At 43.9% G+C, this 16,809-nt stretch overlaps 1 protein-coding gene across 2 annotated transcripts in view; it reads right to left on the reverse strand.

Moving 5' to 3' along the window:
- LOC134345858 (sepiapterin reductase-like) overlaps positions 1–16,809 on the reverse strand; it is a 73,337-nt gene that overhangs the window by 35,866 nt on the left and 20,662 nt on the right. For both annotated transcript variants that reach the window (XM_063047174.1, XM_063047172.1), the window contains exons 2-3: positions 16,057–16,235; positions 13,782–13,832 (exon numbers count right to left, since the gene is read on the reverse strand). In XM_063047174.1, the coding sequence (XP_062903244.1) occupies positions 13,782–13,832; positions 16,057–16,235 (230 nt within the window). The remainder of the gene's footprint in view (positions 1–13,781; positions 13,833–16,056; positions 16,236–16,809) is intronic.

The following is a 16,809-nucleotide window of genomic DNA, read 5'->3' on the forward strand; positions in this document are numbered from 1 at the left end:
GAGGGATAATGGAATGATGGAGAAAGCTTGATGGACTGAATGGCCTTATTCTGCTCCGATATCTTATGGCCTTATGTGTAGGGTTTGAGAACAGTAAAGGGAATATAGAATGGAGTCCCAACATAATCAAGGACGCCACCCATTTCTCATCTCTCCCCTCCCATCAAGAGCCTGAAAGTGTGCTCCTCCAGGCTCAAAGGCAGTTTCTAGCCCACTGTTATCAGACTCCCGAATAGTCCCCTTGTACAATAAGGTTGACTCTTGACCTTTCAGTCCACCTCACTGCGGCCTTGCACCTTATTGTTTACCTGCACTGCACTCTCTCTGGCTGTTACACTTTATTCTGCATGGTTATTGTTTTACCTTGTTCTACCTCAGTGCTCTGGGTAATGACTCAATCTGTAGAATAGTTTGCAAGACAAGTTTTTCACTGTACATTTTTGGATTGAGAATTGTAATGACAGTAGTGAATGGAGTCTCAGCATAATGAAAGACCCCAAACTGACGCATTTATTCTGACCCTTTGAGTTCTTAAGAAATCCAGCACATCCTCCTCAACTCTCACCAATTACTTTCAATGCACCATAGAAACCATTCCACATGGGTGCATCACAGCTTGGTGGTGACAACTGCTCTGCCCGTGACTGCAAAAAATGCAGGGAGTTGTGGACACAGCTCAGCACAACACGGAAACCAGCCTCTCCTCCATGGACTCGGTAAAGCAGCCAGCATTATCAACGATCCCCACCCGTCCCGGACATTTTCTCTTCTCCACTAGCCCATCGGGCAGAAGATATCGGGCCTGAATGCACATCTCACCAGGCTCAAGGACAGCTTCTAGCCCACTGTTATAAAGACTTATAAACTGTCCCCACAACCACGGACATCTTCAAAAGATGATATCCATCATTAAGGACCCCCATCACCCCATTATCCAGTACATGCCCTCTTCTCATTGCTACCATCAAGGTGGAGGTACAGGAGTCTGAAGGCACACACTCAACCTTTCAGGAATAGCTCCTTCCCCTCTGCCCCATGTACACTACCTCAGTATTTTAAAAACAAGAGAAAATCTACAGATGCTGGAAATCCAAGCAACCCACACAAAATGCTGAAGGAACTCAGCAGGCCAGGCAGCATCTAGGAAAAGAGTACTGTCGATGTTTTGGGCCAAACCCCTTTGGCAGGACATTTTTGTACTGCTACCGCAAAACAACAAATTTCACAACGTATGTTCTTGATAATAAACCTGAGTCAGGTTGTCATTCTCGTTCCCTAGTACAATAAGATAGACTCTTGACCTCACAATCTACTTCATTATGATCTTGCATCTTATTGTCTGTCTGCTCTGCACTTTCTCGGCAACTGTAACATTTCATTCTGCTTTGTTATTGGTTTGCCTTGTTCTACCTCAAATGCACTGCATAATGATTTGATCTGTACAACAATATGCAAGAGAATTATGTCACGGTACCTCCGTAGAGGTAACAATAATAAACCAATTTCAATTTCATATTTAGATTAGATTATTAATTATTGTTAAATAGCATGGAATCAGACACTTCACCCCAACTTATCCAAGCTGAATGTGTTGCCCAGTGAGCTAGTCCCATCTTCTCATGTTTGGCCCATAGCCTTCTAAATCTCTCCTGGCCATGCACTTATCTGGGTGGTTTTCAAATGCCCACCTCAACCACAATTTCTGGCAGCTCATTCCAAATATGCACCACCTTACTGTCCATGAAGAATCTGCCCCGATGTCCCTTTTAAATGTCTCACCTCTGACCTTAAACCTATGCCCTCTTGCTTTTAGCACCTCCTGTCTAGTAAAACTACCATGTGCTTTCATCCTGTTTGTGCCCTTCATAAGCTTATGTAACATACGTCTACCAGGTCTCCTCTCAATCTCCAATATTCCAGGGAATAACGTCCTAATCTACACAACTGCTCTTTGTAATTTAGGCCCCCAAAACCATCAGCTGTTTTTTAAAAAATTATTTTTATAAAATATTAGTTGAATTATCCATGACTAAAATCATAGTTTTTTGTGCTTCATCCCCACTTGTTATGGTAGGGTACAGGAACCGTGGTGTACAAAGGCTGTAATAAATCTAGTCAAGAAGTAAAGAAAAGCTTACATAAGGTTCAGAGAGCTAGGTAATATTAGAGATCTAGAAGATTATAAGGCCAATAGGAAGGAGCTTAAGAAGGAAATTAGGAGAGCCAGAAGGGGCCATGAGAAGGCCTTGGCGGGCAGGATTAAGGAAACCCTCAAGGCATTCTACAAGTATGTGAAGAGCAAGAGGATAAGACGTGAAAGAATAGGACCTATCAAGTGTGACAGTGGAAAAGTGTGCATGGAACTGGAGGAAATAGCAGAGGTACTTAATGAGTACTTTGCTTCAGTATTCACTACGGAAAAGGATCTTGGTGATTGTAGTGATGACTTGCAGTGAACTGAAAAGCTTGAGCATGTACATATTAAGAAAGAGGATGTGCTGGAACTTTTGGAAAGCATCAAGTTGGATAAGTCGCCGGGACAGGATGAGATGTACCCCAGGCTACTGCGTGAGGCGAGGAAGGACAGTGCTGAGCCTCTGGCGATGATCTTTCCATCATCAACGGGGATGGGAGAGGTTCCGGAGGATTGGAGGGTTGCGGATGTTGTTCCCTTATTCAAGAAAGGGAGTAGAGATAGCCCAGGAAATTATAGACCAGTGAGTCTTACCTCAGTGGTTGGTAAGTTGATGGAGAAGACCCTGAGAGGCAGGATTTATGAACATTTGGAGAGGTATAATATGATCAGGAATAGTCAGCATGGCTTTGCCAAGGGCAGGTCGTGCCTTACGAGCCTGATTGAATTTCCTGAGGATGTGACTAAACACATTGATGAAGGAAGAGCAGTAGATGTAGTGTATATGGATTTCAGCAAGGCATTTGATAAGGTACCCCATGCAAGGCTTATTGAGAAAGTAAGGAGGCATGGGATCCAAGGGGACATTGCTATGTGGATCCAGAACTGTCTTGCCCACAGAAGGCAAAGAGTGGTTGTAGACAGGTCATATTCTACATGGAGGTCGGTCACCAGTGGAGTGCCTCAGGGATCTGTTCTGGGACCCTTACTCTTCGTGATTTTTATAAATGACCTGGATGAGGAAGTGGAGGGATGGGTTAGTAAATTTGCTGATGACACAAAGGTTGGGGGTGTTGTGGATAGTGTAGAGGGCTGTCAGAGGTTACAGCGGGACATTGATATGATGCAAAACTGGGCTGAGAAGTGGCAGATGCAGTTCAACCCAGATGAGTGTGAGGTGGTTCATTTTGGTAGGTCAAATATGATGGCAGAATGTAGTATTAATGGTAAGATTCCTGGTAGTGTGGAGGATCAGAGGGATCTTGGGGTCCAAGTCCATAGGACACTCAAAGCTGCTATGCATGTTGACTCTGTGGTTAAGAAGGCATACGGTGCATTGGCCTTCATCAATCGTGGAGTTGAGTTTAAGAGCTGAGAGGTAATGTTGCAGCTATATAGGACCCTGGTCAGACCCTACTTGGAGTACTGTGCTCAGTTCTGGTCACCTCACAACAGGAAGGATGTGGAAGCCGTAGAAAGGGTGCAGAGGAGATTTACAAGGATGTTGCCTGGATTGGGGAGCATGTCTTATGAGAATAGGTTGAGTGAACTCAGCCTTTTCTCCTTGCCGCAACAGAGGATGAGAGGTGACCTGATAGAGGTGCATAAGATGATGAGAGGCATTGATCATGTGGATAGTCAGAGGCTTTTTCCCAGGGCTGAAATGGTTGCCACAAGAGGGCACAGTTTTAAGGTGCTGGGGAGTAGGTACAGAGGAGATGTCAGGGGTAAGTTTTTTACTCAGAGGGTGGTGAGTGTGTGGAATAGGCTGCTGGCAACAGTAGTGGAAGCGAATACGACAGGGTTTTTAAGAGACGTTTGGATAGGTACATGGAGCTTAGAAAAATAGAGGGCTATAGGTAAGCCTCGTAATTTCTAAGGTAGGGACATGTTCAGCACAACTTTGTGGGCTGAAGGGCCCGTATTGTGCTGTAGGTTTTCTATGTTTCTATATTTTCTATGCTCTACTTACTGGCAAAAGGTGGTATGGTAGTTACATATACCTTTTCATTTTTAATTGGCTAAATATTAGAACATTATTAATTGTCTAACCTTTTGATTTGATTCTGTTATCTAAGGAATTTCTGTTACCTTGAGCATAAAAGTGGTTGAGTTTTCAAATATACCATTTTTTTTATATATTGAATCTCTTTAATTTCTCAACTCTCATCTGCCTTGTTACTTTGTCTGCATCTTGGTTTAAACTTTGAATAAACGATCATGAAGAATCAAGGATCAAAGTTTCTCGCTCATTCCTGAACTCCTAAGAGAACCCAGGGATTGAAAATGACAGAGATCTGGCACTGGTAAATCTTTTCTGCACTCTTTCTAGTTTAATAACGCATTGCTATAAAGGGTGATCAAAACTGTACCCGAAACTATCTGTATTAGGGAGGAGTGTGGGATTTGTATAAATGGGTACTTAATAATTGTCGAGGACTCAGTGGGCTGAAAGATCTCACTTTTGTATCATTGAGTAGGCCCTCATGCCTCAGGGTGTCCTGTTGCAGCCACTGGGGAAGGAGATGCCAGAGCCAGCTGTGTACCGATGGATACTGTGCTGGCTTGGGGCTGGCCCTTCCTGTCAGAGCTGCCCTCCAGTGTTCACTCGGTTGAAGACAAGCTAGATGGCATTCATCTGTGGCTGCGCTTGCTCGAGATGAGGAACTGCTGTGGCTTGTTCTTGCAGAGACGTGGCTTTAGGGCAACATCTACGTGACCCATCAATCTACAGGCCATGACTCTCAGGGAAATAGACTGTATTATTGTTTTTGATAACTGTGTGTTTTTCTGCTATCATAATTATATGTTGTGTGTGCTGTGTGTGACTGTTGGTTTCGTGGTTTGCACCTTGGTCCCAGAGGAATAATGTTTTCTTTGGCTGTGTTCATGCATATGGTTGCATGATAATTAAACTTGAACTTGTTTAACTGGAACTACATCCAAATCTCACAAATACATTTAATGATTCGGCTTCAACTGGTAGAGAATGCTGCAGGATCACCACTGTCTGGGAGAAAATATTCTTCCTATTTTATTAAGTATCTACCTATCTATTTATTTAGAGATACAGCACAGAACAGGCTCTTCAGGCCCTTCGAGCTGCACTGCCCAGAAACCCCCAATTTATCCCTACCTTAACCATGGGACAATTTACAATGATCAATTAACTTACCCGGTGCATCTTTGGTGTGTGTTTCTGTGTTTTTTTCCTTCTCTCTCTCTCTCACACACACACACACACACACACACACACACACAGATCTGGCCAGTCTGTAATTCTCTGAGAGATACCCTCTCCTTCATTTACACTGTCATGAATATAATCTGAAATGACACAATGACTCTCTCATCACAAGAACATCAGTGAATATTGTAGGGAACAGCAACAACCGTATCATTTATGGAAAACAACAGCCATCTGCATGTCATAGGAAATTGCATCCATGGTCTATGCTCTAGGGGACTCCTGTTTATTTTATTTATTTAGTGTTACAGTGCGGAGTTGGCCCTTCTGGCCCTTTGACCCACGCGACCCCAGCAAACCAATGACAAACCCGATTAACCCTAATCTAATCACGGGACAACTTACAACGACCAATTAACCTACCAACTAGTACATCTTTGCTCTGTGGGAGGAAACCAGAGTGTGTGGAGAAAACCCACACATTCCACATGGACGCCAAGATGGAACTCCAAACTCCAAAGACCCGGACTGCAATTGTTTCACACTACTGTGGCGCCTCTTGTGTGCGTTGACCTCACAATTTACCACCTTATGATCTTGCACCTTACTGTCTGCCTGTACTGTATTTTTCTCTGAGGCTGTTATACCTTACTCTGCATTGTCATCATTTTACCTGGTTCTACCTCAAGGCACTGTGTAACGATCTGATCTGTATGAACAGAATACAGGACACGCTTTTCACTCTGCCTCAGTACTTGTACAATTATAAACCAATTCAGAATTGTTTCACTGTGTACTGTATATTGCAAAGAATGTCATGAGTCCTGTGGCTTGCCCTGGAGCGTTGAGCTTCTAGGGTATTTATTAATCAATATCTTAACTGGAGTTGAAAAGTCCTTGTCCTTGTGTTTTTGGTTTAATCTTGTCGTTAATTGCAACTAGTGCAAATTTTCCACACTATGATTATTTAAAGAGGGCTCTCCCTCAGTGCCTTTCCTTGGGGTGGGGGAGGGCATTGTGTCAGAGAGAATTAACAGTCTCAGGGTGTCGCTTAGCCACTCCTCCGAGGCTCTGCTGGTATTCCGATCACCAATCTCTCATTCCCATCTCTTCCGGGGATCCTGCCATTCTTCTGCACCTGGGTTCAGTCCTTGGTGAGCACACCATGACAGAGAATAACAGCCCCTCTGTACATTATCAAGAGCAGGAGACCCCATGCATACTGTAGAACTCTGAAGACCCACACTCAGTGATTTAAGAACAGCGTCTTGCCCTCCAGCATCGGAATTCTGACCCATGAACACTACATCATACTTGTCCTTTGTACTATTTATTTATCTTGTAATGTAGTAATTTTACGTCTTGTACTGTACTGCAAAACAACAAAATGCACCACATGTGAGTAGTATTAGTAACTCTGATTCCGAATACAAGGTAGGACAGGTCTTTCAGTCCACTGTGTCTCTGCCAACCATGATGCTAATCTAACTAATCCCATCTGCCTGCACATGGTCTGGAGCCTTCCATACCCTGTATGTTCATGTGTCTGTCTGAACACTTAGATTTTTTTTTAATGGTGTGGGTGATCATGGTCTTTCCAATAACCATGATTGTTCTTGGCAAATTTTTTCTACAGAAGTGGTTTGCCATTTCCTTCTTCTGGGGGGTGTCTTCACAGGTTGTCTGCCTGGTGTCAGTGGTCTCATAGCCACTACTTGTGATGTGCACCAGCAGCTCAGACGACCATGCAACACCTGCTCCCATGGCTTCACGTGACCCTGATCGGGGGGGGGGGGCGCGAGGGGGGCTAAGCAGGTGCTACACCTTGCCCAAGGGTGACTTGCAGGTTAGTGGAGGAAAGGAGCGCCTTACAACTCCTTTGGTAGAGACATATCATGACACCACCACCCTGTTACTTTCGTACCCACCTCATACCTTTTCTTTTGACACCTAGGTATACGCTATGAGAATGTCACACTTTTTGTTAACACTTTGAATTGCACGAGAAGAACTTACAAGACCTTAGCAGAGTAAAAGATACCTTTCTTATTTTAAAACTCTGTGTGTTAATTTCTGTCATTTAATGACCAAGAGCAAAATCTGGCCCAGACCTGAGCGCTATTAGGAGGAGGATTCATGATTAACCCATAGTCTGCCACAAGGAGGCCGAGGGACAATGAGAATATGGGACGTAGAGATCAGTGGGTTTCTCTTGAAAATATACAGAACATCCCTACAACAGTACAGCACAGGAACAGGCCCTTCAGCCCACAATGTTGTACCGAATCAATTAAATTAGTAATCAAATGGCCAACTAATCCCTTCTGCCAACACAATGTCCATATCCTTCATTTTCCTCACATTCGTGTGTTCATCTAAACGTCTCTTAAAAGTCCCTAATGTAGCTGCCTCTACCACCACCCCCGGCAGCGCACCACTCCCTGTGTAATAAACTTGCCCCTCACATCTTTGAAGTTACCCCCTCTCATCTTAAAGCACGCCCTCTGGTATTAGACATTTCAACCCTGGGGAAATGATGCTGTCTGTCCACTCTACCTCTGCCTCTCAAAAGCTGATAAACTTCATTCAGATCTCCCGTCAGCCTCCACCACTCCAGCATCAGAATCAGGTTTCATATCATCCACATAATGTCATGAGATTTGTCTTTGTGGCAGCAGTACAATGCAATACATTATAATAGAAAAAATATGAATTACGTTAAGTATATAACAGTTAAATAAGTAGTGCAAAAACAGAAATTTAAAAAGTAGTGAGGTAGTGTTCATGGGTTCAATGCCCATTCAGAAATCACATGGAAGAGGGGAGGAAGCTGACCCTGAATCGCTGAGCGTGTGCCTTTTGGCTCCTGTATCTCCTTCCAGAGAAGTTTGTCCAATCTCTTGTTATCCATTCATGGGCATTGGTATTTCCATATCAGCACGTACTCTCTGTCAAAGAGAAGGCAGACAGACAGGCTTTTCAGCCCATCAGTTTCGTGTTGACCATCAACCACCAACGTTAATCCCATTTTTTTTTGTTCTCCCACTTTCCCTTTACCACTCCCCGCTCCACCGCTAGACTTTGCCAACCAGGCAGATCGTGCCAGATATCCATACACCGGGTTAGTACAGGGGAAAACAATAACAGAGTGCAGAATAAAATGGTTCAGTTACAGAGAGAGTGCAGTGCAGGCAGGCAATAGTCTGCAAGTTCATTGCGAGGTAGATTGTGAGGCCCAGAATCCATCTTATTGCTCTAGGGAACAATTCAATAGTCATTTAACAGTGGGATAGAAGTTGTCCTGAACCAGTGTGGATAACCTCACTCACCTCAACTCTGAACTGACTCTCTCAAACTGCAGACTCATTTTCAACGACTGTACAACTCAAGTTCTCAATATTCTTCTTTGTATTTGCAGTCTGTTACTGTTGTTGTACTTAGTTATGTGCACTGACAGATGAGCACTTATGGACGTGACCTTTGCAACAGAGACTGCCAGCCTCGCACTGGTCTCTTCAGCCACAGGCAGTGCTGCATCCACAACACAAATAGCTAGGACACAACGTCCATGGTCAACTTCAGCCAACAGAGAGCCACTCAGTTATGTATAGTTTTTCTGTACATTTACCTACTTATTTTTATCTATTTGGAGATACAGGATGGTAACTGGCCCTTATGGCCCAATGAGGCCCCACCACCCAATTACACCCACATGACCAATGACAAAATATCATGACGAAGAAAGCACGGCAGCAACTCTACTTAGAAGTTTGTGAAGATTCGGCACGACATCTAGACTTTGATAAACTTTTATAGATGTGTGGAGGAGAGTATACTGACTGGCTGCATCACAGCCTGATACGAAAACACCAATGCCCATGAATGGAAAAGCCTGCAAAAAATAGTGGATCCAGCCCAGTCCATCATGGGTGAAGCCCTCCCAGCCACTGAGCACATCTACATGGAGCGCAATCGCAGGAAAGCAGCATCCATCATCACTGACTTCCATCACCCGGGTCATGCTCTCTTCTCACTACTGCCATCAAGAAGCTGGTACAGGAGCCTCAGGACCCACACCACCAGGTTCAGGAACAGTCACTACCCCTCAACTATCAGGCTCTTGAACCAAAGGGAATAATTTCACTCACTGAACTGTTTCCACAACCTATGGACTCACTTTCAAGGGCTCTTCATAGAAACCAGAGAAACCATAGAAAAACTACAGCACAGAAACAGGCCTTTTGGCCCTTCTTGGCTGTGCCAAACCATTTTCTGCCTAGTCCCACTGACCTGCACACGGACTATATCCCTCCATACACCTCCCATCCATGTATCTGTCCAATTTATTCCTAAATGTTAAAAAAGAACCCGCATTTACCACCCCGTCTGGCAGCTCATTCCACACTCCCACCACTCTCTGTGTGAAGAAGCCCCCCCACAATGTTCCCTTTAAACTTTTCCCCCTCACCCTTAACCCATGTCCTCTGGTTTTTTTCATCTCATGTTAGAAACATAGAAACATTGAAAACCTAAAGCGCAATACAGGCCCTTCAGCCCACAATGGTGTGCCGAACATGTATTTACTTTAGAAATTACCTAGGGTTACCCATAGCCCTCTATTTTTCTAAGCCCCATGCACCTATCCAGGAGTCTCTTAAAAGACTCTATTGTATCCGTCTCCACCACTGTCGCCAGCAGCCCATTCCACACACTCACCACCCTCTGCATAAAAAACTTACCCCTGACATCTCCTCTGTACCAAGCACCTTAAAACTGTGCCCTCTCATGTTAGCCATTTCAGCCCTGGGAAAAAGCCTCTGACTATTCACGTGATCAATGCCTCAATACGTATTATGAGAACTCAATATGTTCTCGATACTTATTTCTTATTTTTTATTACTTGCTTACTTTTGTATTTGCACAATTTGTGTTTTTTTGCACATTGGTTGTCTGTTCTGTTGGGTGCAGTCTTTCATTGATGCTATTGTGTTTCTTGCACTTACTGTATATGCACACAATAAAATGTATCTGGATCGTATATGTATTAATCCACTAACCTGTATGTATTTGGCCTGTGGGAAGAAACCAGAGATCTGGAAAAAACCTGCGTGGTCACAGGGAGAACATACAAGCTTGTCATAGACAGCTGCAGGAATTGAACCCAGGTCAATGGAGTAATTAAGCGATGTACTAACGAATACACTACTGTGCCTCCTGTCTATTCAATTCCTTTTCATTTTCAACACGTATCAGCAAGAAAATTATATCAAGGTAGTATATAGTAACATATCAAGTCAAACACAAAGTAAGTTTATTATCAAAGTACATATATGTCACCGTATACAAGTTTGGTTAATTGTCCTCTGATTAGACTAGTGCTAAATAGGTGGGTTTCTTGGCCACGTGGCTTGTTGGGCCAAAAAGGCCTGTTCCATACAGTATTTCAAAATAAATAAAAATAATAAATACTGTAAATTTACAGAAAAATAAAGAAATACAATAGAACTTATATAAAACTATACATTAATAAAGTCTGACAAAGATCCAATGTGCAAAAGGAGACAAATTGTGAATGCAAACACGAGGAAATCTGCAGATGCTGGAATTTCAAGCAACACACGTAAAAGTTGCTGGTGAACGCAGCAGGCCAGGCAGCATCTATAGGAAGAGGTACAGTCGACGTTTCGGGCCGAGACCCTTCATCAGGACTAACTGAAAGAAGAGATAGTAAGAGATTTGAAAGTGGGAGGGGGAGGGGGAGAATTGTGAACCTTGACTGGATCAGAGTCGAAATGTCCATCGTGATAGAGGAACGTGGACTCGGTGGCTGCCTACCAACATCTAATTAAGTCTTCCCTTTCCTAATGAAGTCTCTCCTGTTTTTCCTTATTAACCATTCTAAAGTCAAAGTATATCAAAGAAAGTTTATTGTCAAATTACATAAATGTCACCATATCCAACCTTGAGATTCATTTTCTTGCAGGCATTTGCAGGAAAATAAAGAAATACAGTCAAATTTATGTAGAGACTGTCAAACAACCAAGGCGCAAGATGTGCAATGTACTTTGATAATAAATTTTACTTTGACATTAACTTGTACATTCTCCCTGTGACCATGTATATTTCCTTTGGACACTGGTTTCTTGCCACATTCCAAAGATGTACAGGTTAGGTTAATAAGTTGAGTCAGAAGCATGGCAACACTTGTGGACTGCCTCCAGCACATCATCGGACTGTATTGATTGTTGACGCAAACAACACATTTCACTGAATGTTTCGATGTATACTTGACAAATAAAGCTAATCAGGTTGAGTCGGTTGTGAAGAAGGCGAATGCAACGTCGGCATTCATTTCTAGAGGTATAGAATATAAGAGCAGGGATCTGATGTTGAGGATCTATAAGGCACTCGTGAGATCACACTTGGAGTATTGTGTGCAGTTTTGGGCTCCCTATTTTAGAAGGGATATAGTGACGTTGGAGAGGGTTCAAAGAAAATTCACAAGAATGATTCCAGGAATGAAAGGGTTACCATATGAGGAACGTCTGACAGCTCTTGGGCTGTATTCCCTGGAGTTCAGGAGAATGAGGGGGGATCTCATAGAAAAATTCCGAATGTTAAAAGGCCTGAACAGATTAGATATGGCAAAGTTATTTCCCATGGTAGGGGATTCTAGGAAAAGAGGGCACGAATTCAGGATTGAAGGACGTCCTGTTAGAACTGAGATGCAGAGAAATTACTTTAGTCAGAGAGTGGTAAATCTGTGGAATTTGTTGCCACGAATGGCTGTGGAGGCCAAGTCATTGGGTATATTTAAGGCAGAGATAGGTTCTTGATTAGCCAGGGCATCAAAGTAAATGGGGTGAAGACGGGAGAGTGGGGATGACTGGAAGAATTGGATCAGCCCATGATTGAATGGCGGAGCAGACTCGATGGGCCGAATTCCATTCCTATATCTTATGGTCATCAATCTTTGATCCTCCAAGAGGATTGCAACCTTGTTGTAGAATTTGGAGCTTGTGTGCTTCAATGACCTTGCGTTTTGGCTCTTAGTAGGGTCACTCATGCCAAACAGGTCAAAGGGTAGAGGTCCACTGCTCACCTGGGTTTGGGGGTTCAGCTCAGGACCAACAGCCCTGACTGGTAAAAAAAAGCTTTTACAGAAACAGCAATAAAGAATCCTTCTACATCGATGAATGACGATATTTCAGAGACTCCACCCGGGGCTTGCATGACGGACAGTAATGAAAACCAAGAAGAAGCTACTGATATGATGAAGGAAGTCCTGAACACCACCAGAGATGGAGGACCTACTTTGCTGCCATAAACGCCAGTGGCTTAACGGGCAGTAAGCAAGCTAATCTTTGGTGTTAAAAGATCAAGATGCCTACGTCACAAAAAAGGAGGGTAGCTACGGCAGGTAGAATAACAACCTTGAAATGACATAGAACATAGAAACCCTACAGCACAATACAGGCCCTTCGGCCCACAAAGCTATGCCGAACATGCCCCTACCTTAGAAATTACTAGAGTTACCCATAGCCCTCTATTTTTCTAAGCTCCATGTACCTATCCAAAAGTCTCTCAAAAGACCCTGTTGGTGGGCATTTGGTTAAATATTGGGATAAGAAAGATTTAGCAAAATAAGGGCCAAATGGATGAGCCTAGATAAGCACCTGGGCGAGTTGAGCTGAAAGGTCTTTTTCGGTGCTGTATGGACCTGTGGCTTTATAACTGGGTCTGCACTTTACAGATACGCCAGGGGATGTGAAGTGCAGGACTCCTAATTTCCCATTTGCACAAGCAAAAAAATCTGAAACAGGTTATTTCAATACAAAACTATTGTTCACAGCCTCATATTAGACTTGCAGAGTCATGGACCACTACAACAGAGAAACAGGCCCTTCAGCCCATCTAGTTCATGCTTAACTATTATTCCGTCTAGTCCCACCTGGACCATAGACCCTCATACCCTTCCTATCCATGTACTTAACCAAATTTCTCTTCAATCAAACCCACATCCACCATTTAGAACATAGAACATAGAAATCTACAGCACATTATAGGACATTCAGCCCACAACATCGTGCAGACCATGCAACTTACTCTAGAAACTGCTTAGAATTACCTTACCACGTAGCCCTCTATTTTTCTATTTCCTATCCCTCTATTTCCATTTGCAGCTTGTGCCACATTTGCACCACCCCCTGAGTGAAGGAGTTCCTCCTCAAGTTCCCTTTAAATTTCACCTTTCACCCTTAAACCATGACTTCCAGTAGTAGTCTCACACAATCTCAGTGGAAAAAGCCTACTTGCATTGACCCTATCTATACGCCTCATAATTTTGTATACCTCTTTCAAACCTTCCCCCAATCTCCTGCCCATCAGGGAAGTTGGTAAAGCATGTTACGTATCTGAGGAATTAAAGAGTGAGGGGGGAAAGATTGAAACCTCCATTACCTGCTTCAGTCTCCGCCACTTCGCCCTTCTGTTCTGGAACCAGGTCTTGACCTGTGGAGGAAGAGAAAGGAACAAAAGGAGTAAGGATTGGGTTGGAGAACCTCGGCAAACCGCCTCTTTATGTTTGTGGGTATGTAGAGAGTTTTCCTCCACCCCTGCCTTGAGAATATGTGATGAAACAATGGAATGATTGCACAGGAACTATGTTGCAGATGTACTTGATTGGCTGTGAAGCCAAGGAAGATAAAGGTCTTACTGAAAACCAAAAGATCATCTGACATAGAAGCAGAACTAGGTCATTCAACTCATTAAATCTGCTACACCATTCGATAGGTCATAAGACCATATGACATAGACGGAGAACTATGCCATTTGGCCCATTGAGTCTGCTCGGCCATTCAGTCAAGGCTGATTTATTTTCCTTCTCAAAACCATTCTCTTGCCTCTCCCTATAAACTTCGATGTCCTTACAGATCAAGCACCTATCAACCTCTGCTTTAAATTTACTGTGTTCTGCAAAAGTCTTAGGCACATATAGGGTGCCTAAGATTTTTCCACAGTACCGTATTTGTCAATGTGGAGCAGAGAACGAGTTTGTACATCTGGCAGAAACAAAGGATTTGAGAAATGATGAGGGTGGAGCACCATGGGACAGGTGGGAGAGGAGGAGTGCCAGAGGTGCCCAGATCCAGACACACCCAACCCTGAGACACCAGGCAAGGTCATTTGATTCCAAACCATTGGTTTATTGATCATTACAGAATGTTTCTCTGGTGCTTCTCACACCCTCACCTCTCCCTGACCCCTTCCCACTCCCAGTCCTCAGTAAAGACCCGTATCAGAATCAGGTTTATCATCACTCGCATATGTCATGAAAATTGCTTTATTTTTCTGTCAGCAGTACAGTGCAATACATAAAATTACTAGCTATATATATATTATGTGCCTAAGACAGTTACACGGTACTGTACCCAATGACTTGGCCTCCACAGCCGTCCGTGGCAATGAATACTACAGATTCACCACCCTCTGGCTAAAGAAATTTCACCTTATATCTGTTCTAAAGGGATGTCTTTCTATTCTGAGGCCGTATTTCTATATATCTACTGTGAATGCCTGCAAGAAAATGAATCACAGAGTTATATATAATTGCATACAATATATGTACTTAGTTAATAAATTTACTTTGAAGTTTGCAGTGGGAATTCTGCAATGGCCATAGCCATAGAGAGATACAGCAATGTTTCTATGTAACACTCATGGAATTCAGCAGGTCAGGCAGCACCTAGGGACAGAAATAGGCAACCAACATTTCGGATTGAGATCTTTCATTTGGACATGTTCCTCCACGGTCCGGCTGTGGGGCCCTGACCCGAAACGTTGTCTGCCCATTCCCTCCAGAGACGCTGCCTGCCTGGCCCACTGAGTTTCCTCCAGCATTGTGAGTGTGGTTCAGGAGACGGAGGGTTTACTCTATGAGAATGGAGGGTTAAGGGTTAAAAGCAGGCAAATACGACAGGCTTAGAGGGACATTATATGAAGAGTCATAGAGCAAATCAGCATAGACACAAGCCCTTTGGCCCAATCAGTTCATGCAAACCATGGTACCCACCAAGGTCAAGAACAGAGACCACAAGGAAATACCATTACCTGCAGGTTCCCCTTCAAATCTTCAACAAAGCAGCTCACCACCACACCCCTAACCTCCTCAGAGGCAACTTAGAATTTAAGAAGCATTTGGATAGATTCACAAACAGGGAGGTGGATCATGTCCAGGCAGATATGCAGTTTAGAGACACGAGAGAATGGAGATGCTGAAATCGACAGCAAAAGACAAACCACACTAGAGGAACTCAGTGGTGAAGGGAAATGGATAGTCAATGCTTGGGGTCAAGGCTACTCATCTGGATCGTCCATAGGTAATCACAGCATGGATAAAGGCCCTTCGGCCCAACCAGTCCATGCTGACCATTGTGCTGCGGCAGTCTGCAAGTGTCACCATACTTCCAATGCCAACATAGCATGCCCACAACTTACTGACCCTCCTTGGAATGTGGGAGGAAACCCAAACAGCGTCAGGGAGAACATACAAGCACAAACTTCCTACAAACAGCAGCAGGAATAAAACCCGGGTTGTTGGCACTGTAAAGTACTGTGCTAACTGCTAGACTGCCATGTCATGCAACACATTCTACTTCTTTTCTCAAACATATGTGGTGTCTCCAGACCATCGCTGAAGATTTAGGCCAATGCGTCCCACCTTTTCCTCACTCACCTGCCTCTCACTCAACTGTAGGGTTCTAGCCAACCGCTTCCTCTCGGGGGGCGAGAGGTACTTCTGGTTCTCGAACTTCTTCTCCAACTCGAGAGTTTGATCGTTGGAAAATCTCACCTGGCCTCCTTTCCTTTTGTACAAGGTGCGTGTTGCAAATGGATTCCAGTAAAACGGCTTGCCTGTGGGAATTGGACAAGGTGCCAGGTAAGATTATGGGCCCAAGTCACCGGAGGAGATAGTTGACATGGACTGAAGCCTACAAAAAGAATGGAAGAGACTACAGAAAGTGGTGGATACACCACCCCCACGAAGCACATCTACAAGGACTGCCGCCACAAGAACGCAGCATCTTTCATCAAGGACCCCCACCATCCAGGTCATGCTCTCGTCTCGCTGCTGTCATGGGAAATGAGATATAGCAGCCTCACCACCAAGTTCAGGAACAGCTATTACAGTCATAGAAAAGTACAGAACAGAAACAGGCCTCTGACCCACTTAGTCTGTGCTGACCCTTTTAAACAGCCTACTCCCATCGCCCTGCACTGGGACAATAGCCCTCCATACCCCTACCATTCATGTACATATCCAAACTTCTCTTAAACATTGAAATCTGACTCGCATGCACCACTTGCACTGGCAGCTCATTCCACACTCCCGTGACCTGCAGAGTGAAGAAGATTCCCCTCACGTTTCCCTTAAACTTTTCACCTTTCACCCTCAACCCATGACCTCTTGTTGTAGTCCCACCCAACC

The sequence above is a fragment of the Mobula hypostoma genome, chromosome 4 (genome assembly GCF_963921235.1).
Source record: "Mobula hypostoma chromosome 4, sMobHyp1.1, whole genome shotgun sequence".
Taxonomy (NCBI): domain Eukaryota; kingdom Metazoa; phylum Chordata; class Chondrichthyes; order Myliobatiformes; family Myliobatidae; genus Mobula; species Mobula hypostoma.